Here is a 25,091-nt window from a genome sequence, read left to right on the forward strand (position 1 = left end):
GTGCAGAGCACTGCAGGGCTCTCCTCCCACTCGGCTCCTGCTCTGCTCAGGTGCCCAAAGCAGGCAGGGGAACGAGCTCCTGCCGGGCAGAGCTGGGTCAGTGCAGGGCTGAGCCCCTGTCCAGCCTTACCTGGGAGGGCCTGGCCAGCTCAGCCTGTGGCAAGGCTCTGGTGGCACCTGCAGCTCTCCGGTGGGCACGGCAGCGTCCGGCCTCGCAGCAAAGTCAATCCAGCAAACGGCTTCTGCTGGGCCTGCAGGAATCCTACCGGCAGGAAAAAGAATTCACACTTTCTTTTCAGTGTTCTTTACTCATGGAACCCATTTGTTTCTTTAGAGACAAAGAGGGAAGGAAGGAAGGAACTCATCCATTACACAATCCCCACGGTTCACTGCTGCTGCTCTGTATGTGTTGACACAAACCATGCTGGAGAAGGTGAAGGAAGTGTGTTTATTTCTGATTGAAGACTGATTACATCACTATCATGGATAATGTAGTAGAATAATCTTATACTCTTGGGAGGAATCTAGGAATAAATATGAAAAAGTAAAATAGTTTGTTTCCACTGTCCCTGAAGATGACTGATGAGTAAGTGCTGTATTTACAGAATAGTTATCATACTCTAGACTCTGTGCTGAATAAATATTGTCTTGAAAGGGTAAAAAAATCCATCGAAATATTTTAACTCACCACAAAATTAAAAAAAAAAAAAAATAATCCATGTACTTGTCCAAAGCAAAGGTTAGTTACATGTTAATTATTGAATCCACATAGGATCACTGTCCAAGAAAGCTTCCTCTCCTGCTGACCTGCTCCCCTCCACAGAAGCAGCATTAGTGCTTGTCCTCTTCTCCACTGATGAGCCACTATTGGTTCTTCAGGCTGCAAGAGAGAAAAGAAGCCCAAGTCATGCTCCATCCTGGTGTGTTTCATGAAAGAAAACCACCACAGCAAACTGCAAAAAGTCTCCTTTCTTTAGGTCTTAAATTTGAATTTAAGAGCCTCACAAATCCTGCCCAACTGGCCTCCTCCACGGCCCAGCAGAGCTCAGCTGATGAGGAATTCCTCATGGGAATTGGCATTGGCAAGCTCAGGTCTGTGCTTTGAGCAATTAACCCAGTGTTTGGGTTTTACATTGAAATGATTAATCTGTACACCCCAAACCACCACACAGAGCTGTACAGGCTGTTCTGGGGCTTTCAAATTATGATCAAAACAGAAGATATCAGAGATATCTTCATTTTCACTTACATTAAAAGGGAAGGGAGACAAGTCAGATCTATAATGAGGGGAAGTATTACATTCCCTTTCTTCACAGGCAGTGTAATTATTCAGCTGCTCCCTGGAACTGAAACTATGACAAATTAAAATGCCTATCAATTCCATCTACCTTTTGTAACTATTCATCTTCTGGAGTTGTTAGTGCTCTAAAGGTTCCTTTACCATAATCCACTATATACTGCAAAAAGCACATGGAAATGCTACTATTCCCAAGTGTTACTGTAGAACAAAATCACTTGGCTTGGGTGTGAAGTGCACAATACAACTCTAAATTACAGAAATTTACAGGAAATCTTCTGTCAGAGAACACCTTCATCTTGAGTGAGGATGTCTTGGGTTTCTGTGGTTGAGAAAGTCTTTTTTCTCCCAGCCCCACGACCAAAGAAAAAGCCAAGAATCGTTGGTTTTGCTTTTCAAGGCTGTTTATTTTCTCTCATCTATTCCATTCTTTCTCTGACCTGCTGAGCTCTGTCCAGCAGGTCGGGTTGTGGCACAGGCCCTGCCCTTGGGGTGGTGTTGGCTTTTTATACTAAGAACTGCCTGTGCTTTATTTACAATAACTTCCCAATACCCATCACCTGTGTTAGACAGTCTGTCTCTGCTCTAAACCAATCCAAAAGTGGCACCATCACAGCAGAAGATGGAGGAGAAGAAGGAGAAGAAGACAAAGAAGACGAAGACAAAGAAGACGAAGATGAAGAAGAAGACGAAGAAGATGGAGAGGAGGAGGAGGACAGGACACACCCAGATTCCTCCATCTTGCCTCTTGAACTCCCATTCTAAATCCCCAAAATTCTACTTTTTCACCCTGTGACAAATTCACTGTCATTCCACTCAAACTCTTGTGGCTTGTAACTCCTCACACAAAGTTGGGAATTGTTTCCATGGGCTAAAATCAAAGGCACAGGTGTTTGTGACTCTGTGCCAAGGGCTCTGAGCCCCTGCCAGGGTCTGGAGCCCTCCAGGGCAGCCAGAGCAATGTCCTGGGTTCTGACAAGGATGTGCAGAAGGAGCCCCACCCTGCTGGCACCAGGGACAGGGCTGGAAGCATCCAGGAGAAACAGAAACAGCACTTGGCACAAAATCTGACCCAGGTGGAGCCGGGCCAGGCAGCCCCAGAGCTCCCCACGTGTTGGCTGTGCCAGACACACAGACCCTGGGACAAGCTTCAGCCACAACAGGCTGTCAGTGTTTGTTCACACCTTCTTAAATAGATGGGAAAAGCGATGTAAATGCAACCACAGGAAAGGGTGACATTTCTCCAGACATGATATTAACAATATTTTGATTAGCTCATGCCTGAATAGCCAAGCAGCTTATGTTGATAAATACCCTGTTCCAATTAGACATCTGTGTTCTCAGCCTGAAAATAAAAAAAAAGGAAAGAAAAGAGGAAAGAGCCTGCCCAGGCCCAAGCCTGCTGCCTCTGCTCCTCAGCAGGACAGCAACCATCTGGGCTTCCCCAGGGTACAGCCCAAAGCCTGAGAGTTGGGCAGGAAAGGCTGCAGAGCCTCCTCCCCTACTGGACATGACCGCTCTTAACCCCTCAGAATTAATTTTGACCATTGAATTGGTTTAACACCAATGATGGCTGCAGGATTTGGTCCTCTCTCTGCAAAAATCCCACAATTAACCAGCAAGCCTGAGCCTGAAAGGGAAACCCTTCCATGTATTAGCATCTATGAAAGTGCAAATGAGCGATTATAAAAGCCTGGAATACATTTGTGAGCTCTGGATGTGGCAGAGAGGTCTGGCTGATCAAAGAGACAAAAATGAAGGCAAGAAGACAAAGTTCTTCTTTATGGAAGTGGGAATGGTTGTCCCCACACAGCCAGACTGTTAATTACCAGGGCTGGATCTCAGCCCTCCGTGGCTGCCAGCCCGAGCAGAGGAGCCCAGAGCTCAGCTCTGACTCTGGCACGTGTGACAGACCCACAGCTGGCCCAGGGCTGACACCCACCCCAAACCTGAGTCTGGGCTCTCTGCCCTGCCAAAGGCACCTCTGCTCCCTGCACCCACACACCCACGGGTGTCACAGGCATCTTCCATGGAAATTCCTTTCCTTAGGAGTTTTCCTCCTGAGAAGCTGAGAGGCCTCAGGAACAAAATGTAAGCAATGGTTATCTGCTGCTGTGGAATGCAACAGGTGCATCTGGGATTGGCCTCATGTGGATGTTTCTAATTAATGGCCAATCACAGCCCAGCTGGCTCAGACAGAGCCGAGCCACAAACCTTTGTTATCATTCTTTCTTTTTCTATTCTTAGCCAGCCTTCTGATGAAATCCTTTCTTCTATTCTTTTAGTATAGTTTTAATGTAATACATATTACATTAAATATATAATGTAATATATATGTAATAGATATCATATATATATGCATATATACATATATATATACATATATACATATATATATACATATATACATATATATAATAAAATAATAAATCAGCCTTCTGAAACATGGAGTCAGATCCTCGTCCAAGAACCCTCATCCTCGTCCCTTCCCTCATCCAAGAACCCCTGTGAGCACCATCACACCCCAACACCTGCCCTGTGCCCACAGCCAGCAGCATCACCCAAGGGAGCCTGAGCTGAGCCCTGCACTCCCCACACATCCAGTGGGGCATTTCACCTTAATTTTCAAATTGAACTCAAGTACCTGGAGAAAAAACCCAGGAGCTGGCAGATATATCTGCTTTGTGCCTGCACAGCTGGAGGGATAAGGACCAGCTCAGTATTAGCTCACTCTTCCTGCATCTTTTATTCAACACCAAAATACCAGCCAAGAAACCTCCAGCTTCCTTCCTAAGCCCTATTCCCCCCTCTTTTGGTCAAACAAATGCATTTAAAAGCACTTGGGGTAGCACCTGAGGTTCCTATGAACTGTTAATTTCTCCTGGCCACACCACTCAAGGAAGAACAGCTCAGCTGCTGGGTACAAGCCTCAAATTGTGCTGCCCATGGAGCCCCAGCCCTCAAAATGTGCTGCCCATGGAGCCCCAGGACCCCCAGCCTTCAAACTGTGCTGCCCATGGAGCCCCAGGACCCCCAACCTTCAAATTGTGCTGCCCATGGAGCCCCAGCCCTCCCCAGGGCAGTGCCAGGCTCCTGGTTAACACAGCTGCCAGCTCCTGGTGAGTGTGGTGGGTTATTTAAGGCACCTCTAACTGGGGCTCTCAGCTCTGCAGAGCTCTCAGGAGCAGTAATAAATAACCACAATGCAGCTCATGCCTCATAAAAGTTGTGAACTCCTGAAGCAGCTTTCCAGGAAACTCATCTGCCTGGCATTTTTTGGGGGGGTATCACTTCCATCCTGCAATCACTGTTCCCTGTTTTGCCTTTTGTCCCAGAGCAAAATCCCTGTGTCCCTTCACCCCAGTCCTTCACTAACTGCCCCTTTCTCCAGGTTTGTTTAGTTTTTAACTGTGAATGAAGTAGGACAGCTACAGAAAATGTTTTGTTGCCTTGGCAACTGCAGTCCAGGGGCTTCAGCCTGAGTTAGGAGGCAGAGGACAGCCTTGACATTAAGCAGCAATAATGAGAGCAGCAGAAACCAGGGGGAACACTGGCTGAGGAGTGAGCAGGGGATGATCCTCACCTGCCCCAGCACAGAGCACACCTGGGAGCCACAGTGCTGCCATGGGACACCCCAGCTCTGGGAACCCAGCAAAGGACCAGCTCTGCATCCCCAAAGTCCCTGTCTTTGTTTGGAAGAGGCAATTGCTTGGAAAAGCCAGTGAGACGTAGATGCAGCCCAGAATCTGTTGTTTGTGCTGGACCAGGCACCCTTCTGCTGTGGGGGATTGGTGACACATCTTCCTCTGCACATCTCTGTCTCCCATCCATGAGGCTGCTCTGGTTTGAGATAAACAGGCTGAGCCCAGGGCAGATGTGTCATCTGTCACTCCTACCACAGTCAAAGCACAAATAACTTCCCCAGGTGTTCATTCACAGCAGTAGAAATTAAGATTTCTTAATCTCTGCTAATTGCAGGAGAGTGCACAACAGGGCAGAAGGTGTGGGGGTAACCCAGAGGGCCAGGCACCCTTCTGGTGTGGGGGATTGGTGACACACCTTCCTCTGCACATCTCTGTCTCCCATCCATGAGGCTGCTCTGGTTTGAGATAAACTTCTTTATCCTTCACAGCAATACCAACAGCAACCACAGCAATAATCACACAGACTTGGAAGGACTGGAAAGGGAAGGATAGATGACAGCTCTGGGCCAGGGCAGCACAGCACAGATGCTGCCATTCCAGGTTTCCAAGAGGAAGAGCTCTCAGCCCTGTTTTCCAGCAGTGGGAATTTCTTGCACTGGGTGTGCCTGTCCCAGCTGCTCCCACATGACCTGGCTGGGCAGGGATTCCCCAGCAGGGAGCTGTGCTGAAGAGCAGGAGATGGAGGCAGCCAAGCTCACAGGTTGTTCATGGAACAGCCCAAATCCACACCTGGCTCACCCACCTGGCCCAGCCCCCTGCTCCACAACACACCTGCACTGCCAGCTGTGCTGCATCACTGCATCTGGAAGGCATTCAAATAAATAAATAAATAGAATAAAGCTAATGTGAATAAATACCAGGAGCCTGAGAAGGTCTGACAGCAGCTGGGGAAGGGCTGGTTTTATCCTTTGCTGGCCTAAGCAAAATGAGCAGTCATTGCTAGTTCTGCTCATCCTGCTCACTTTTCTGAGTACCCTCAAAGGTACCTGAAGCACTTCAGGTATATCCCTTTATATTCCTCTCCTAATCTGGGCAGTTCCAAGTGATTCAGCCTGAAACAGTTCCCAAAGCTCACATATAAGTGCATTAAGAGCAATTAGTTCATTAATCTAGTCCCTGGTATCATGTTTCTCCATCACTTCATTTTAATAATTTGTAGTAATTGACAGAGCAGACTCCCCCCAGTTCTCATAGCTGGGTAATGCATAATTAGTCTAAATCACAGGAAAAAAATTATTTCACTGGGAAACACCTAATCCCCTTAGGCTCATGGTGTCTCTTCTGAGGTTCCACACATGAAAGAAGCTGCACACTCAGTATCATTATCCACAAGTCAGTGGGACTCCAGCAAGCCCATGTGGGTTCAAGCCCTGTATTGGGATATCCCCAATATTGTGGATGGGATGTGCCTGAGCTTGTCTGGCCCTTGGTGCTGAACCAAACAGCAGCAACTGTGGTGTTTCACCCCACAGACACTTTGGGCTGCCTGGGTGTGTGGTGTTTCACCCACAGACACTTTGGGCTGCCTGGGTGTGTGGTGTTTCACCCACAGACACTTTTGGCTGCTGGGTGTGTGGTGTTTCACCCCACAGACACTTTGGGCTGCCTGGGTGTGTGGTGTTTGACCCCACAGACACTTTTGCCTGCCTGGGTGTGTGGTGTTTCACCCCACAGACACTTTGGGCTGCCTGGGTGTGTGGTGTTTCACCCCACAGACACTTTTGCCTGCCTGGGTGTGTGGTGTTTCACCCCACAGACACTTTGGGCTGCCTGGGTGTGTGGTGTTTCACCCCACAGACACTTTGGGCTGCCTGGGTGCTGCAGCTGGGCCCTGCAGACAAGTCCAGGCCTGCAGGAGCTCTGGTGCTGCTGGGATGGAGCTTCCCCCCATACCAGGGGCTGCCCCTCAGGTTTCCCTCTGTGGAGAAGCTTTCAGGCCATGGTGAAGGAAAGGAGTCGGTTCTGAGGGAGGCTTTGGATCCAGAGCTTTATTCTGGCCCTCAGGCCTCTGAATGCAGCACCAGCTCCCACAGAACTCCCTGAGCCCGTGGCTGCTGCTCCTTTGAAGCCCGGGGAGAGGGGCAGGGAAGGGGCAGGGAGGCACCAAGCAGGGACAGGAGGGGAGGGACAAAGGGACAAAGGACACCTGGATGGCCCAGGGCCCCCCAGGAGTAGAGGGCATCCTTTGGATCTGCCCAATCACTCGAGGCCCTTCTGGAATGCCAGGACTGACAGACAGTGCTGGGAGGGGAAGAAGAGGTGACTGACACACCTGGCAGGGAATTATCAGGGGAGGGACCCGAGGTTCTGGGGTAAACCCTGAAATCACAATGCAACAGCCCTGCCTTCCTCCACCTGGAGGTGCCTCTGGTACCTGTGCTAGCACAGGACTCCTCTGCTGGGGGGCAAAGCACTGTCCCAGAGCATCCCACCCTGACAGACAGACAGACAGACAGACAGACAGACTGCAGCCCCCTGGCAGAGAGAGGCACAGTGCCACTCACTTGGTCTGGTGTTTGGAGCCCTTCAGGTGTGCATGGTACTGCTCTATGGAGTTCAGGGTGACGTTGCAGATGTTGCAGGTGTAGCTGCGCTTCAGGCCTGTGAAGAAAGCCAAAAATTAATTAATTATTAATTAATTAAGTCTTGGCTGCACCTGTGCCACATGGTGAGGCTCAGGGGAGCACAGGCTGCACCAGAGGGAAACACTCTGGGTTACAGACTGTTCAAAATGACAGCTAGGAATTACAAGTAAGTGAAAATGACTGAAGAAAGGGGGAGAAATAGAAAAAAAAAAAAGCAGTAACCTGTGCTCCAAGCCAACTTCTAGTCAATTAGAAGGTACTTGGACCCCACATTTCATTTCCACTTTCACAGACATTTCTCTTTACAGTGACCCATCTATTGACTTTTCCAGGCCAGGCTACCCAAGCATTAGAGAAACCTAAAGGGGTATTTTTAGAACTGAGCAGAAGAAAGCCAGGTTCAAAGGCTCATTCCTCCTGAGAGTGTGGTGAATCTCTCCTGTGCTCTCCTCAGGGCATCATCACTGTGCTCACCCTAACAAGCACTCCAGGCACCATTTATCCCTCTGGTTTCTGGTAGTGCTCATAATTCAGAGCAATTCCCTGTTAGCACATTCAGCAGCCAGATCACTTAGGAGCTCTCTTTTCCCCAGAGGGATCCACTCTGATTTATCCACCCAAGTGAACCAGCCAAGCACAGATTCTGCTCTCCCAGAGCCTCTGGCTGAAGGTCAAGGCTGGCAGCCCCAAAAAGCCAAAGCAGGAGCTCTCTCACCTGCTGGGTTCTCTCTTGGCTGCAGTACAAAGGCTCTGCTTGAAAACACTGGAGATTCCTAGCAGGGATTGCTGTGCTCCTCAGCAACACTCCTAATGTTCCTTGTAATAGTCTCTTCTGGCTTTCTACATTATTATTCTTTGCCAAAATGGTTAGAACGACTCATTTAGAACAAATAACGTGTGGCATTGTCAAATTTGATCAGTCCACGCTCACCATAATTAACTGCACAGGTCATAAACACACTGACTCCTCCCCAGCTGGACCTGCCTTTCTTCTTTTCTCAAAAAATCCCTTGTCTTGTTCTGCACTAGGAACCAGCTACACCAACAGCCCCACTTTTCTCAAGCACTTCATAATATCTCCCACCCAGGAATTTGGCACAACATGAAAATCATCTTTAAATAATATTCCAAAATCATTCAGATGAGTGCTCGAAAACAACAAGCCAGCAACTGCAGAGGTATTTAAGTAGTTTCTGTATTTCTGTGTCACGACGTGGCACAGAACAAAAAATCAATTTGCAAATGTGCATATGGATTTTTCTCCTTACAGAATTTATTCTTGATGAAGAAGTGATGATTTTACAGTCATGCCCTTTGTCCTGTTGGCAGCTCCTGTTTTCATTTATTCAACCAACAGGCATCAGAAGCCACATGAACCTCCCAGAATGCAGGAGAAGGAATGGGAAGGGCAGGAATGGTGTGTCAGTACACTGCAGCAGAACTTGGACCCCACCAGGATCTCCACATCAGAGTGGGACTGGAGAGCTAAGAAACAGGTAATTCTTTAATTTAAGGTAATAAGGTTCTGCTGCTCAGCCAATTTAGCAGCACGTTAAGAGCAGCCTCAGTGAATCTTAATTACTGGTGTAGGTGGAAACGCCTTCAGCAAAGCAGCTCCTAAGTGGGGATGATGATTTTCTCCCTCAGCATGTCAAGGCTACTCACAGAGATGAACCAGGGGGAACCCTGCTCCCCCTCCCTGTGCAATCAGTGCTGCTCCCAGCTCTTCCCACAGGCTGCAACATGCAGCCCCAAGCTGGGCAGATTCCATGAACTGGGATGGAGATGGAGGAGGAAAGCAGCCTGAAATGAGCAGCAGGATGAGACCACAGGGGCAACAGCCACTTCCAGGATATAAAAATTACCACAATTTGACCTCGCTGGAGCTCATCAAAGCTGCTGCTTGGCTGAAACTGGTTTCATAAACTCCCCCAGCAGTGCTCTGGGGCTGAGCTGAGCCCTGCAGGCCATGGGGTGGTCCCAGCCTGAGCAGTCCATGCTGGCAGCTGCTGGGCTCTCCCTGTGTTCACATCCCCTCCTGCATCCTCCAGACACATCAGCACTGCCTCCCCTGCAGCGTGACACGCATTCATGTAAAACTGAATGCCCTCCTATCCCCATTAAATAAAACACTAACAAGTCAAGTTATTAATGTCATCCTGCATAAAATGAATTAAAACCCATTCCAGGGGAGTTCTTGTTAAGCTGCTTCTTACTAACCACAAGTGACAGCACAGAATGAGAGGTATTTATAAGGCATACAAAGAAATTATGAGCTGGGATGAAAAAGGAAACACAGCTCATTGCCTGATGCTGGTGCATCTGCAGCACCACCAATTTACCTGGGAACACAAAGGCTCCAAGTGACATCATCTCTGTGCCCCTGTCCATCTGTCCTGCAGAGGCTGCTGTGCTTTATTTTAGGGATTCAGAGCACTTGCTGCAGGGCTTTTTAGGGATTCAGATTTATTTTAGGGATTCAGAGCACTTGTTGCAGGGTTTTTTAAGGGATTCAGATTTATTTTAGGGATTCAGAGCACCTGTTGCAGGGTTTGGATGCAGGGTTTTTTAGGGATTCAGATTTATTTTTGGGATTTATTTCAGGGATTCAGAGCACCTGTTGCAGGGTTTGGATGGCCCCCAGCACCTTCCAAACCAGCTGCCACTGCAGAGCCCACCTGCCTGGGAGAGGGAACAGGAGAGCTGGGCCATGGGGGACACCAGCCATGAGCTACAACTGGTGAGATGTGACTTGATGGAGCAAATTGAACATTCCTCCTGTGCCTGGGACAGGCTGGGGAGGGTGAGAGCTGTCAGATGGAGCCCAGGGCTGCCTCCACCTGAGCCATGGCCCCTTTGAGCTGTGGAATCTGGGGGTTGGTACCCACCAGGTTTTGTCTTCCTATGACAAAAGCTGCAGGGGATGCAGCTCTGCAGGAAGAAACCTCTCAATTCCTTCCTCTTTCAGGGATTCCAGGTCAGCCACACAGCAGGATGGGTCCCAAAGCTGCTCTGTGCCACAGCTGGAAAGCCCCACAGAACTGCTCTGAGGGTGGGCTGGACCCTGCACCCCATCCAGCCAAGGAAAAGGGACCTGTGTGCCCTGTGCTGCAGCTTTAACTCAACACAGACTGCAGAAACAATGCTCATTTCTCCTTTTTTTCCCCCCCTCTCCTCATTCTTATTTCTGAGAAGAAAATAAGACTTCAAAATTTCAGGATGAGCACTTGGTGAGAAGATCAATGTTTTTGTTTCCTATAAATATCAATTGTCCAAAAATATATCTCTATTCTTATTTCTCCAAATATACGTTCATATTTATCAATAAATATTTTATTACAGCCATTATCAAAACATCAAAGGCTGCTGAAATGTTGTACTTCAACTGACACTGCCTATTCCAGGCTCACACAATGCATCAAATGTTCATCTCCCACACTAGTCAAAATAGAATTAATATTTAAGCTGTGATGGGAGAAGCCACCGGGGATGCAGGGGAAGGAGATGACTTTGCAATCCAGGGAAAACTGAGGCAGCAAAGACAGTGTGGGGCAGGGAGAGCGTGGGGATGGTGTCCCCAGCACGTGTCCTGCTGCCACTGCTGCCCTGGAGGCAGAGATGATGGAGGCCACTGCAGAGACTGCTTTGCTCACCTGTCAAGATCTGCTCTGATCTTGCAGGTAAATTCAGCCAGGAGAGCATCTCTAGACGGACACAGCCAGATGCTCACAATCTGGTTAGAAGAACTGAAGGATTTCCCCTCCTTGGCTGCCTGTGCACCTGGGCTGGTGCTGTGGAGCACGGGGCACTGCAGGCTGAGCCCCTGGAACACCTCCCTGAAGTGCCCATCCCTGGTCCCCTGTACCAGGCTCTGCTGTCCCCTCACCACACTGGATCCAGTGCAAACCCCAGCCATGCACAGCACCACCGTGAAGGTAAAAACCAGCAGCTGACCAGGCTGTGAAGGCCTCCAATTTCAACTCTCCTAGGAGCTAAATGAATAAAACACTTCCCAATTGATTTATTTACATTTAATGACATCCTCAGCCACTCCTGAGCTTGGCACAGCTCAAAGTACTGAGCACTTCCATGTTATTGTCCCAGGTTTTATTCCCACATATTTCCAGCAGCGGGCAGTGACTCAGCCAACATGAATCATTGATGGCACTGTGAGTCACACTAGGTAGCACAGGAGGATCAAGATAACCATTACAAGGTTTATGGGAGACCAAGAAATGCACAATATACTGTACAGTCATTAGCATCTAAAGAAAAATTATTTCATTTAGCAAGGAAGAAGACCCAGTGTATCAAAACGTTATTGCAAAGCCTCACTGCCAAACCAAAGCTCTCACAGCTCTGAATCAACCTTGTCCTTCTTCCTCAGCTCTGAATCAACCTTGTCCTTCTTCCTCAGCTGTCTGAGTCAGTCCTTGTGTGCACAGGGGATTGTGACCCTGTGCCTACAGCCCAGAGCAAGCAGGTACTTGTCACAGACATCTTGTATGAAAAATCCTTTCCTTGGGATTTCTCCTCCTGAGAAGCTGAGAGGCCTCAGGAACAAAATGTAACCAATGGTTATCTGCTGCTGTGGAATGCAACAGGTACATCTGGGATTGGCACATTTTGGATGTTTCTAATTAATGGCCAATCACAGTCCAGCTGGCTCGGACAGAGAGCCGAGCCACAAACCTTTGTTATCATTCTACTCTATTCCTAGCTGGCTTTCTGATGAAACCTTTTCTTCTATTCTTTTAGTACAGTTTTAATGTAATATATATCATAAAATAATCAATCAAGCCTTCTGAAACATGGAGTCAGATCCTCGTCTCTTCCCCAACCCAAAAACCCCTGTGAACACTGTCACAGGTACTTGTCAAGATTCAAATGTTCATCTGGACATTTGAATCAAATTACTAAATCAAACTGCACCTCTCCATCACCAGCTCAAAAGGGCCTCACCTCGCAGCTCCCCCAGGTCCAGGGTCTTCCCCAGCTGCTCCAGGAGGTCGGCCCTGGCCGCGTTCTTCTTGTGCTTTTTGCCCTCGTAGTGCTGCTGTGCCATCAGGGGGTTGTTGAACCAGGCTGTGCAGAGCTGGCAGTACCTGTCCGAGTCCCGGCGCTGCGGCGGCGGCGGCACGGCCGCGGCGCTCTCCGTGTGCGCCGGCTTCAGCGGGCCCAGAGCAGCCTCTGCAGAAGGCAAAGGGGACACATCAGCTTTGCTGGGCTCCTGAGGAGCGCCAGAGCCTGAGGCAGATCCCACAGCAGACACAGGGAATAGTCAGCTGCAGTTACAGGGTTCCTGTGGATATTTTGGATGGTGCTGTGTTCCAGATTGCAAGGTAAGATGTATTTATTACCATCTCAATGGCAGTTGGCTTTTGTCAAGTGGGCAGTTTTCCTTATCTGTTACACATCCACTCCTCCCTCCAGGGGGACATCTGCTGATAAGAGGCCATTGAATGTCCCTGCATGGCTGATAAGAACTGCAGCATCCCATTGGGAGATGTGAGCCCAGAGGGAGGAGCCAAGCATTGCTACCTGGATATAATCTGGAGATTCTGGAACACCAGCCAAGCATTCCTACCTGGATATAATCTGGAGATTCTGGAACACCAGCCAAGCATTCCTACCTGGATATAATCTGGAGATTCTGGAACACCAGCCAAGCATTCCTACCTGGATATAATCTGGAGATTCTGGGACACCAGCCAAGCATTCCTGCCTGGATAGAATCTGGAGATTCTGGAACACCAGCCAAGCATTCCTGCCTGGATATAATCTGGAGATTCTGGGACACCAGCCAAGCATTCCTGCCTGGATAGAATCTGGAGATTCTGGAACACCAGCCAAGCGTTCCTACCTGGATATAATCTGGAGATTCCTCCACTGGATTTCCCAGAGGAACAGCAGTTGCCTCTTCTTCCACTGGATAGTCAGAGGAAGACTGCACCCTTTCTACAGGATCCCTACTCCAGGAGGGCTGCAGCCACAATTCCAATGGTTCTGCTGCCCACACCCTGACCCACAGGGTGTCAGGCTGGGTTCTGACTCTGGCAGTGTTGATTTAGTTCACTGCATTGTTTATTTTATCCTTTTATTTTCTTCCCTATTAAAGAACTGTTATTTCCTGCTCCCATTTTTTTTTTTTTTTGCCTGAGAGACCCTTAATTTAAAATTTATAGCAATTCAGAGGGGGGAAGGGTTCATTTTCTCCATTTCAGGGGAGGCTCCTGCCTTCCTTAGCAGGCACCTGTCTTTCCAAACCAAGACATGCTGCTTGGAAAGCTACCATTTCTCATTAAGAAAAGCATCATGAAAGGACAGCCCAGGACTGTTCCTCAGCTTTCTGCATTTCACTAACTGGGAAGAAGGATGCTCTCAGTGCAATTACACATCTTATCACTGTTCTGACTAAATTTGCTAAACTTATCCTGCTTGAATTGCTACTCCCAGGAAAAATCATCAGTGGAGAATAAATACACCATGCAGAGCCATCTCCTTCTCAGGATAGAGAGACATATTTATCATTATCTCAGGATTCTTATTTTTCAATTTACTTGGTCTCAGAAAGAATGGGAAAGCCACAGTCACTGCAAACTGTCACAGATGAAAAAAAAAAATACTCAACAGTCAGTCCCATCCTTCAAAGACCTTCACATTGTGAACTGTCAGATAACAGCAACACACAACCTTAATTTAATTCTATTTTCCTTCAGATTCATCAAAAGCCATCCAGGAACACAAATATAACCCCCAAATCATCCCAAAGAAAAGTGAGTGATTAGTCTTTATATAATGGAATGCACTTTGTTCAACAGAGTTTCCCAACTTTGTACAATACAAGTCACAAACCCATGGAAAAAAAGAGTTTGAAGTAAAATAAAGTTCAGGTAACACTGGGATACAAAAATATACAAGGACTAGCACTTAATTATCACACTTCATTCAAAAATTCCCTTTTATGTGGCTTTCCTTTTCCTTTCTTTTCCAGATGAAATGTCTGCTCTTTAAATAATTAACAACCTGCTCTCTCCATGGTACTGGAATAGGCACATTTGGAGGTGTGTGGTGGCTGTCTTTGATCAGGAGATGATCCAGCTGAGCCCTGATGAGCGCACAGGGCAGCAAATGCCAAACCCACCTCAGTGTCTGACACCAGGAACAGCAGCTCAGGGATATATTTAGACATATAATTATGCCTGGAGCCCACTGTGATTGACTCCTTGGCTTGAGAAAGTTAATATTGTTATAAATCTTCTGCTGACCTGCTCAGTAAGGGACACCTTCAAGGAAATTCTATCTTACATATAACATTACTTACAACCTTATCAATTTCCAGGGGTTTATAACCTTCTATTGTTTTTGATGATGACTGCCAAGGTATCAGAGTTCCAGCAGTGATGACGCTGCCTCTGAAGAGCTGCTCCAGGCAGGGCCAGGCAGGGTCTGGCTGGATTTTGCTCCTAAAAAAAAGTCTTTTCTATGGTTCCAGCAGGAGAGACACGGCCCAGCCCCTCCAAGGTGCATGCAGCAGAACTGCCAGGGTGAGCAAAGAGCAAAGCCAGCAGCCAGCACAGTCATTAGGAAGAAAATTAGGGAATTGCAGTATTTCCTGGTCAAACCGGGGTTACACAGACTTTGCACTTGCTTGACTCATGAGAAGCAAGCACAGCTGGCTTCCTGCTGATGTGTTCCTGATGCTCCTGCAGGAAGGGTCCATGCCCAGAGCCCAGTGATGCCACAGGGACTTGGAACAGCCCTGGTGAGGCCAGGACAGGGCTGAGTCCAGGGAAGCAGACTGAGCTGCAGAGAAGTTTGGAGCATTATAAACAAGCAGCAATTTCAGCAGCCCAGGAGCTCTGCACCAGATCTGACTTGCTGTTCCACAAGCCCCAGGCTATAAAGTGAAATCTATCCAATCTTCTGGCCAGCTCTCTCCTTGTTTCTATGCACACTGCTGCCAGAGGGGGACCAGGCAGGCTGAAGCTCACGGAGCTGGTGATGTCCACAGGAGTTACATCTCCTGCTCGCTAAGGAAACCTGACAGAGGCATCTCTGCTGCCAGCCCCTGGCTGTGCCTCTGAGCCCCTGAGGCTGGTGCTTTGTGCTCCCCCAAACTCCATGCAGGAGGGATCTGGCAGTCCAGCTGCTGGGGATGGCAGCAGAGCCCCCTATGCCCACCCCAGCCCTCCTCCACAGCTGGCTCCCATGGGACCATGGGCTACAGCTCCACAGTAGAGTCCCTGCATCACATGGGGGCTGCCACGGGCAAGGATTTCCTCTTAGCACTCACAAAATGCCAAAATATTTTCTTTAAAGTCACATTCCTCAGGTCCCACTGACAACCCCCACCAGTCCTAAGGTGTGCTGAGCCCAGCCTGGAAATTAATGAAAGCATCCCAAGTTTACCAAATTCTCCCAAAGAGAAACAGATGAAAGTTGACTTCTCCACAAATGTGAATTTATCATTTTGATATGCACTACATAACTCCTGCAGAACAGCAAATGCCATCATTCCCTGAGCAGTGACATGAAAATTAATAATAAACACTCACAAAACGTCAAAAGTTAAAAATGTTTCTCCATCTAAAACACAAACATAAAAGCTGCGAGTTTGACTATTTCAAGTATTTCAAAATGCTAAATAGCTCATGACAGTCTGCCTTACGTTCCCTTTCGCTGTGGGAGGGAAGTGAGAAAGTCTTACTTTGCTGCAAGAGGCAAAATACAAAGTTAGAAACACTTTAGCACTCCGGCAATGAACTAATGTTTGACTTCTTTCTCACATCCAAAGCTTTTTATTCCAAGCTGGATTTAAATGGCACCCAACTTCTTCCATTGGCACACTCCAGAAACTCAGCATGAGGACAAGAAACTAAGTGAGCCACAACAAGGAGGCACTGGGAAACTCAGTTTTTTTCCAGAAGAAATCCCAGAAATCCAGGACTAAGACTCCAGCTGCTGCTGGACAGATCCTAGCACCCAAACCAAAAAGCCATTTGCTCAGTCCCTTTTGATATCCCAAAGTCTCTACCCTCAGTAATTTACGAAAAGTTGTATAGCTTTGGAATGGAGAAGAGTTGAAGCGTTCCCTTTTATCTCCACATCTGACCCTTTTTAATATCTTCCATGTCGTTGAAGTTTTCCTCTCAAAATGGCCTTGATTTAAATCCTATTGAAAACAATGGAATTCCACTTAAAATGCATGCCTATGTCTTGATTATCACAATGCGACTTTCCAAGAGGCAGCTGAAAAGAATAAACAGGGCCACCACCACTTTCCTGGAATGATGCCTGCAGGTCCTCACACTTGGATGATGAAGACAGCAGGTCTTGCCCACAATCCTTTGGTTTATAACTCGTGGTGATGATGGGATGCAAACTGACAGGGGATGCTGGAAATGACTGGAGAAATTCATCTGCAATAGTGCTGACATGAAGCCTCTGAGGGCTGCAGCCTTGTAGAGCAGAGAACAGGAAAGATGACAACTATTTCTCTGTCATGATGAGACATGGCTTTTGTGAGAAACCCAACTGTTGGGCCACTTCTTCTCCTGAAAGCACCAGCAGAGAACAGGACATCTGTGCTCCATCTGGATGGCAACTGTGAAGGAGAACGTGGATCTCCCTAAGGGGTCTAAGAATAGATGTGATTTTCTTTGGGATTGATGAGACAGAAACCCCAGAATATCCAGCAGCAGAATCTCCTCCCCAGAAGCATCCAGCACGCTCAGGGCTGTGCTTGGCTGGCTCTGAGGGCTCATGAGCAGTGGAGTCTCTGCTCTGAGAGACTTAATGCTCCCTAGTGCCAGCCACAGAGGACTGGGACAAAAACCCAGTGAAAATTGCTGGGTAGGAAGCCCAGAAAAATGCTGTGTCCAAAGGGCAGATTGCTGAGGACTCCTGGAGAGCAAGGAGGTGCTTATTAATGTATTCCTGAGCTCAGCTTCATCTTCCAGATCAAGTGTCTGTAAGAGCTGATGAGTCCTTGAGCTGCTCCTTCCCAGTGATTAGGATGGCTGAAGAGCCCATTACCCCAGAGCACACAGCATGGCTCACTTAGAGCCTTGTGAGGCTGATCTAGATGATTAAAAAGTGAGACAAAAGCCACAGTGCAAGGCTGCAGCTCTCAGCAAGCCCTGCCTTGGCCAGGCCCTGCAGCTAAAGGGTGAATCCAAGCTGTCAGTGTAACACAGGATCAGCACTGCTGTGAACATCAGCTCACCTGGAGCTCACTGGGAGTACCAGGGTTTGTGGCAGGTCCTTTGGTGCCAGGGGAGGAGCTGCTGGCAGGCTGCACCTCGAGGGATGGGGCTCCAGCAGGGCCTGACACACAAACACCAAGCCTGAGTCTGTGCCAGCTGTGTGCCAGCTGTGTGCCAGCTGTGTGCCAGCTGCAGGAACAGCCTGAGGAGCCCCACATGAGCCAGGTGTGGAGGACCATGACAGCTCAGGGAGAGCCTTCCTCCTGGCTGCCATGGCTTTACCTTCTCCTCCACAGGACACGCTGGTGCCCCAGCATGGCCAGTTAAACCAAGCCTAACACAAACAGCCTAACCTAAAGCACCACCTAACACAATTCCCCACGCTCCCTCAGGCAAAGGGGCCAACAGCTCCCATGCCCACCCTGGGAAGGCAAGCCCTTGTCTTCCCAGTCCCTGGCAAAGGACAAATCACACCCTCTGTATCAGCATCTACAGTCTGTGAAGTTAAAAAGGCCACAAAACCACACACACAGAGTGTTAACCCCCGTTATCTAATCACATCTACAGCACACACAGCTCCATTTGTATTTTGTGCTGAAGGAAGTGCCACTGGCAGCAATTCTGGGTCACATCTGTCTGCAGGACCTCAGCAATCCTTCCTGGAGAAAGGTGAGTGATTTGTTCAAGCATTTTCTGCTTCCACAACACAGAGGAATTTTTTTTTTTCACAGATTATTAGTGGTTTTCAAGGACTTTATGGTTAAGCAAACAATAAGATGGTTAAATTGTCCAATTTCAACATTTGACTTTTTAAATGTGAAAGTTAATAGGCTGCATTACTAGAACCACTGTGGAGGAAAGCACAAAACCCATCTGGGCAAAAATCAAGAGACAATCAATCCAAGGGTTTTTAAAGCCTGGCTTTCCCTCTGTGGTAAGAGCAGACGATGCTCTGTACTGTACAGTAACACCAAAGGTTTATTAAACATATTAGCTGGGCTGATAATTAAACTGCTGATAATTAAAGCCAGGCTTGGCTATCTGCACCCAGTGGAGACATTGCCCTCCACTGAGAAAACACTTTGGAAGTGTGGAGCTGGAGATAGGGCTCTGGCACCAGGGCCAGTCCCAGCTGATAAACCCTAATCTACATAAACAAAGCAGACAGTAATGAGCATCAGGAGTTTCTAAAGGTTGTTATGACAGCAACACAAATTAATAGCTGCTTCTGCCAGCCCAGCTTTCCACCTTGTTCCCATTTTCTGCCTGCACACACCGAGCCAGCCCCTTGGCCAAGCCCCCACACCCCTCTGCACCAGCCCCTCTGCACCTACCTGTGGCCTTCAGTGCTGGTTGTTCCCCTAGCAACAGTTTTAACCTTTTGGCATGGATTTTCCCTTGGTAATGCGATTCTGCCACCACTGCTGAGGTAAAGGACATGTTACATAGTGTGCAGCATTTGTTCTTGTCCACTGAGTCACCATCACTGCCCTGCGTGGAGACAAAAACACAGACAAAACAAAGAGGTGTGTGAGCACAGCCCCAGAGAGAAGGGAAGAGAAGAACATGAGGGAGGAATCGAGGCTGTCATGCCAAGGGGTTTCCCTTCCTCATCTCTCCAAGCCTTGTTCCTGCCTCATCCCAGCTGTGTCCAGCTTGGGGACACCTCCAGCTGCCCAGCACCTCCACCCTGCTCTGCACTGGGAGCTCAGCCTGTCCCCATGGCCCCCAGCCTGTCCCTCACCCTGTCCCCATGGCCCCCAGCCTGTCCCCATGGCCCCCAGCCTGTCCCTCACCCTGTCCCTGTGTCCCTCACCCTGTCCCTGTGTCCCTCAGCTTGTCCCCATGTCCCTCAGCCTGTCCCCGTGTCCCTCAGCCCGTCCCCGTGTCCCTCAGCCTGTCCCCGTGTCCCTCAGCCTGTCCCTCTGTCCCTCAGCCTGTCCCCGTGTCCCTCAGCCTGTCCCTCAGCCTGTCCCTCAGCCTGTCCCCATGTCCCCCAGCCTGTCCCTCAGTCCCTCAGCCTGTCCCCGTGTCCCTCAGCCTGTCCCCATGTCCCTCACCCTGTCCCCATGTCCCTCACCCTGTCCCCATGTCCCACGTGGCCCTGGAGCTCCTGGCACACCCCGAGCCTCCCTTCCCTCAGCCTCTGCTCCTCCTCTCTGGCTGATGGGGTCACACAGGCCCAGAGCTTTCCCTGCCATCCAACACTGGTGCTTCCTCCTGGAGCACTTTTTAAGAGACCCCAAAACATCTGGGGGGACACATCTGGAGGGCACAACCCACTCTGCAGGTGGGAGAAATAAATGAACTGTCTGAAAGCTCTCAGGTCCCTCCAGCAGGATCCAATACAGAGTGGACACCTGACCCACCAATGAAGGTCATTTCCTCCCCCCCCAAAAAATCCACTTTAAGAAAAATGACTGATTTTCATCACTTTTTTGTTGTTGATAACTGTAAATCAAACCTTAGGGAGGAATCTCAAGAGGTGTTTAGTACTGTTCTGAGTGTAATTTGCACTTCTTTTAAATAGCTTTCTCTCATGATATTTTATGCCTTCAAAGGGAAATCACTTGAAAGTTAAGAGCAGAGTAGAAAATTTCCAGTATCTATTGATCATCAGTGGCAACACATAAAGAGCCTCCAACAGAGCTCGTTTGAAAAGCTGATACACTTCAGTGTTAATGCACCAGGGTCTCTTCCTCTGCCAGGCCTGCTCTTCAGTGACATTTTTTCCTTTTCAACCTACTTTCTCAGCCAGACTGCAATTAAAAATAAAAAATTAAAGCCCCCTCAAAGAGCCCTCCAATACCTCACACAGAGCTCAGGGTCCCACAGACATGGACCCACAGTTGGCTGTGCAGCTCATCTGGGTACCCCCAAGTCTCTGGGCCAGCACCTCCATGTGTGGCAGCCACCAGCAGGACAGGGGTGTCCCCAAACCCTTGGTGAGCCCCTCCAGACATGCATGACAGACTAGGGAGCAGAGGTTTTATTTTCAGAGCAGTTTTATGCACCAACACGAGGAGGAATTTGGGCTGTGTTAAGAATTTCCCCAGGTCTGGATCATCCCTTAGCAGCATCGCTTCCCTTCCCTCCTCCACCACCCAAAGCCCTGCACAGAGCCAGAGGTGCTCCAGGTGATCCAGCCCTGAAGGGTAATTATGCCTTCTCATTTGTCAGGGGCTGTTTTACCTGAAACCCAAGAGGCCCGGGGGAAGCTGATCCGGGTGTCTTTTGTCACCTGCTGAATGACACGGTGACAAAAGACACCCAGGGCTGTGCAGGTGCTGCAACCACACGGCTCAGCTGGGCCACAGGGCTCTCCAAGGGGCAGCTGGCTGCTCCCTGGGGTGTTCTGCACCCCAGCCCACTCCTGTGGCATTCACATTCTCTGGAAATTCCCTTCACCCAGGATTTTTCTCCTGGGAAGCTGAGAAGCCTCAGAGAAAAAGGAAAACAATTCTTATCTCATTTGCTTCTCCTGTGTTTTGCTCGTCTGGAATGTGTTTGGAGATTGTTTACCCACAGGTGATTGTTTCATTGGATTCTGGTTGTTTTGACTCTTTGGACAATTGGTGCCAAGCTGTGTTGGAACTCTGGAAGAGTCATGAGTTTACATTATTATCTTTTTAGCACTGTGTAAGCATCCATTCTGTATTCTTTAGTATAGTTTAGTATTCTTTAATATAATATAGTATCATAAAATAATAAATTAAGACTTCTGAGAACATGGAGTCATATTCATCATTCCTCTCTGCCATGGGGCACCCCACAAATACAAAACAGTGACCAGTCACTGACAGCTCTGGTCTGTAAATCCACCAGCAGCTCCTTAACCCCCTGCTGCCAGACCCAGCCAAGGGATATTTCTACATTCTGCTTCTGCAGCTTCCTCCAGCCCCTCCTGCCTGGCAAACCTTCACTACAATGCAGCACAGAAGCCACTGGCTTCACACAAACTGAAGCACAACAGAACACATCACTAGATGTTGGGGAAGATGAAACAGGAAAGCCTTATAAATATGATTGCCTGGCAAAAGATTTTGAGAATATGGAAACTGTGAGTGAGATTGAAATGAAAGCAAGCTTTGAGATTCCTCAGTTACTGAACAACTGGAAAACAATGGTGTGGCTGGCTGAAGGTGATCCCCTTTTGATGGAACAACACCCTCTGCCTGCAGACAGCTCCAAGGGGCAGAGCAGACCCTGCCAGCTTGGCAGAAGGGGCCCAAAGAGGAGTTTGTAGGGTTTAAAATGGAACACAGGATGGTGATGTAATGATTCTTATAGGCTGTATGGAAATGCTGTAGGATTTGTATCTTGTACTGGATTGGTTAGTGAGAATCAGAATATTCAACACAGAAGAAGATTTATGGTATTTGAACGGGAACCTCGCTTTTTTCCCTGTTGCTTTTATTCTTCTCTCTCTCTCTTTTGGGCTCCCCTCTCAGTCCTGCTCTGAGCTGTGCCTGGCAGCTCCCAGTAGGTCCCCTGCACTCAGGCCCTTTGCAATAAACCCCAAATTCCAAGCCCTGGCTGCAGAGATCTCTCCTCTCCATCCGTCCTACCCCCATCACTCCTACACCTGGAGTTACAGCATCTATCTCCCAGCACTGACATCTCCACTCTTTCCATGCTCCAGCCTCATTTACAGAGCCTCTTTTTGTAATATTAGGAACTTCAGTCTCATATATCCAACAGAATTAACCTCGGTTATTTGGCTGCCTGTTAACAAGCTGCTAAAGGACGTAATCCTCACACAGGCCATTCCTTAAGCAATCCACAGGAAAAGCAAGGATTTTCATTCCACAGACACAAATCTGCTGTCTTCATTTCCCAAGTTTTACTAAGAAGAAAAGATTATACAAACCCTAGAACACGGCAGTAAAAACCACAGCACTAAAGTGCTGTAAAGTAACTTTGAAATTTGAATTCATTTTTGGTGCATGAAGGTGCTGCTGTAAAGAGCTGCTTTCTGTGCTGCTCCATAGGAAATTCAGGTCATTTCTGTTCTGGAGCCTGTTTTTGTCATGGTACCAGCAAAAAGCAAGTACTAGTTCATGGAAGGTCAAGACATGAGGGTTTTCCCCTCCTCCACACCAAATCAAACCAATAATGAAGAGCACAATAATTGAGTAATCCATGGGAAGGTTACTTGTATAAGGCTTCTACTTCAGGGGTGTTTTGGAAATACAGGTTTTTTTGCAATCCTCAAACAGCAGCCAACCCCTCCCTTGGCCTCACAGAAAGGTCAGGAAGCAAATTCTGTCTCCAACCCCATTGCACTGAGTACCCACAGCTGCAGCCACCTCACCCTCCTGCTGCCACCTGGCAGAAGGACAGGGTGTTAGTTCTGTGGTCAGCAGAACACAAACCCAATGGCACTCAGCCATCTAACAGTTTTGATGAAAAAAAAAAGGCTAATATTCCCTTTTTAGCTGCAGCTGCCTCTACACAAATTTAATTGGTTTTCATGGATTGTTTCTAATTCTCATTAAAGTCTCTGTGCCATGGCCTGAGTGACACTGCTGGGGTTGGGCACTGCACTGCATGTGCACGTGGTAGGGATCTCATTGTGCAGCATTTGAGACATCCTGAATAGTTCTGCTCACTCTAAATGCAAAGGCTTGTATAATATCTGATCAGCAACAGGCCTACTCTGAGCTGCAAATGTTGGCAGATTTTCCCTGCTATATTTTTACAACACAAATAATTTTAGCATTTAGGTCTGGCCTAGCCTGGCATTCACCTAGAACATGAGGACACGTTAATCCACCCCCACTAGGGCTGCCCTTGGGAAAAGCATCAGCAAACACAGAATTACATTCCTTCTCCACGTTGCCTTTCACAAAAGCAGTGGGAAATGGTTCAACTTTGACTTATTTGAGGTTTGATTGGTTCCCTGTCCTCCACATCCCATGCTGAGGTGCCCATTCAGTATGGGGCTCCTTGTTAGTCATAATCCCCTTAGAGGACCCTGTTCCCCATCTCCATGTACCTGTCCATTGTAGTGCCCACACTGTTATTAATGACAGCAAAAATAATATATTTTAAAATATATTTATATATTTTAAATATATATAAATATAAAAAATATATAAATATACATATTTTTAATATATAAATACATCAATATATAAATTAATATATAAATTTAAAATATATAAATATATAAAATATGTATAAATATATGAAAATAGAATTTTTAATATATTTTCATTTTTATATATTATACACAATAATATATTTTATTTTGTTAATAAAATCACTGCAAGGTCCTGCTGTGGAGGGGCAGATTGCATCTGCAATTGGCCTGTGTGCAACAGAAAAGTTTCAATTTTCTGTGTGCAACAGAAAAGTTCACTAGAGTTTCAATTACTACGTAAATCAGCTTTCAGATTCCTTGGGCAAAACTTGCATGATTCTCCCTTTAATTACAAGATATCACACTGAATATCAACAGCACTCAGCCCCAGTCACACTGAACTGGTTTGGGAACCTCACTGCAGCAGAACGTGGGAAGGAGCCAAATGAATAATTCCCCATGAAGCCATCTCTTAAAAATTCAGCCTCCTCCTATCCATTGCCTGACAAATGGCTCTGAGCTGGTCCAATTCCTCACCTCCCTTTGTTTATTAGAACACAGCAGAAGAAGCCAATGGCCAATCTTTAAACTTGCAGACTGAGAGCAAAGGTGAGTGAGGAGCCTTTGGATAAAGCACATCAGCCTGGAGGCACTGCCCCTGTCACCTGCCCCAGCTGCTCACCAGCAGACTCAGCCTGGTCTGGGAGAATTGGAAGAAATGGAGCAAGCCCTGAGTATTTGCCATTAGCACATTTTTTCCTATGAAAGAACATTCAAATAACTAAAAACACAATTACTGCTGCCGAGGCGCATAATAATTCTTGTGCAGTTTATTGAAAATTATTTCCAGTTACTTTGCGTTTCAGCTAATCTAAATGTTACCTCTGGGCACCTGATCAGCTGTGGTTGCAAGAGAGACAATGTTGTAGGCCAGAGTCAATGATGCACAAAGAAAGTGAACAAACAGGGCTGGGATTGTACCCACGTTTTCTGAGCGCAGCTTTTTGGCCGGGCAGCCTCCATCCACGGGGTGAAGCATGTAGTACAGGCGGACTTTGCTGGCATGCTTCCGACTCTGGAATGCAAAAAAAACACCAAAACTGGAGTTACAAGGAGCAAGAGGCTCTTTTGCTGTGCTCACCACACCAGCCCACAATTAGATTTCACCTCCCCCTGACACACATATGCACCACTGGGGAAGAAAAGGCAGAG

At 47.8% G+C, this 25,091-nt stretch overlaps 1 protein-coding gene across 1 annotated transcript in view; it reads right to left on the reverse strand.

Annotated features, from left to right (window-relative positions):
- Positions 1–429: 429 nt before the first annotated feature.
- The window catches only part of ZMAT4 (zinc finger matrin-type 4), a 52,650-nt gene continuing 27,988 nt past the window's right edge, over positions 430–25,091 (reverse strand). Inside the window, exons 3-7 of the mRNA XM_054650620.2 lie at positions 24,865–24,954; positions 19,129–19,285; positions 12,549–12,776; positions 7,506–7,602; positions 430–880 (exon numbers count right to left, since the gene is read on the reverse strand). Of these exons, the coding sequence (XP_054506595.1) occupies positions 865–880; positions 7,506–7,602; positions 12,549–12,776; positions 19,129–19,285; positions 24,865–24,954 (588 nt within the window). The 3' untranslated portion in view covers positions 430–864. The remainder of the gene's footprint in view (positions 881–7,505; positions 7,603–12,548; positions 12,777–19,128; positions 19,286–24,864; positions 24,955–25,091) is intronic.

Source organism: Agelaius phoeniceus, chromosome 30, assembly GCF_051311805.1.
Source record: "Agelaius phoeniceus isolate bAgePho1 chromosome 30, bAgePho1.hap1, whole genome shotgun sequence".
NCBI classification, from domain to species: Eukaryota; Metazoa; Chordata; class Aves; order Passeriformes; family Icteridae; genus Agelaius; species Agelaius phoeniceus.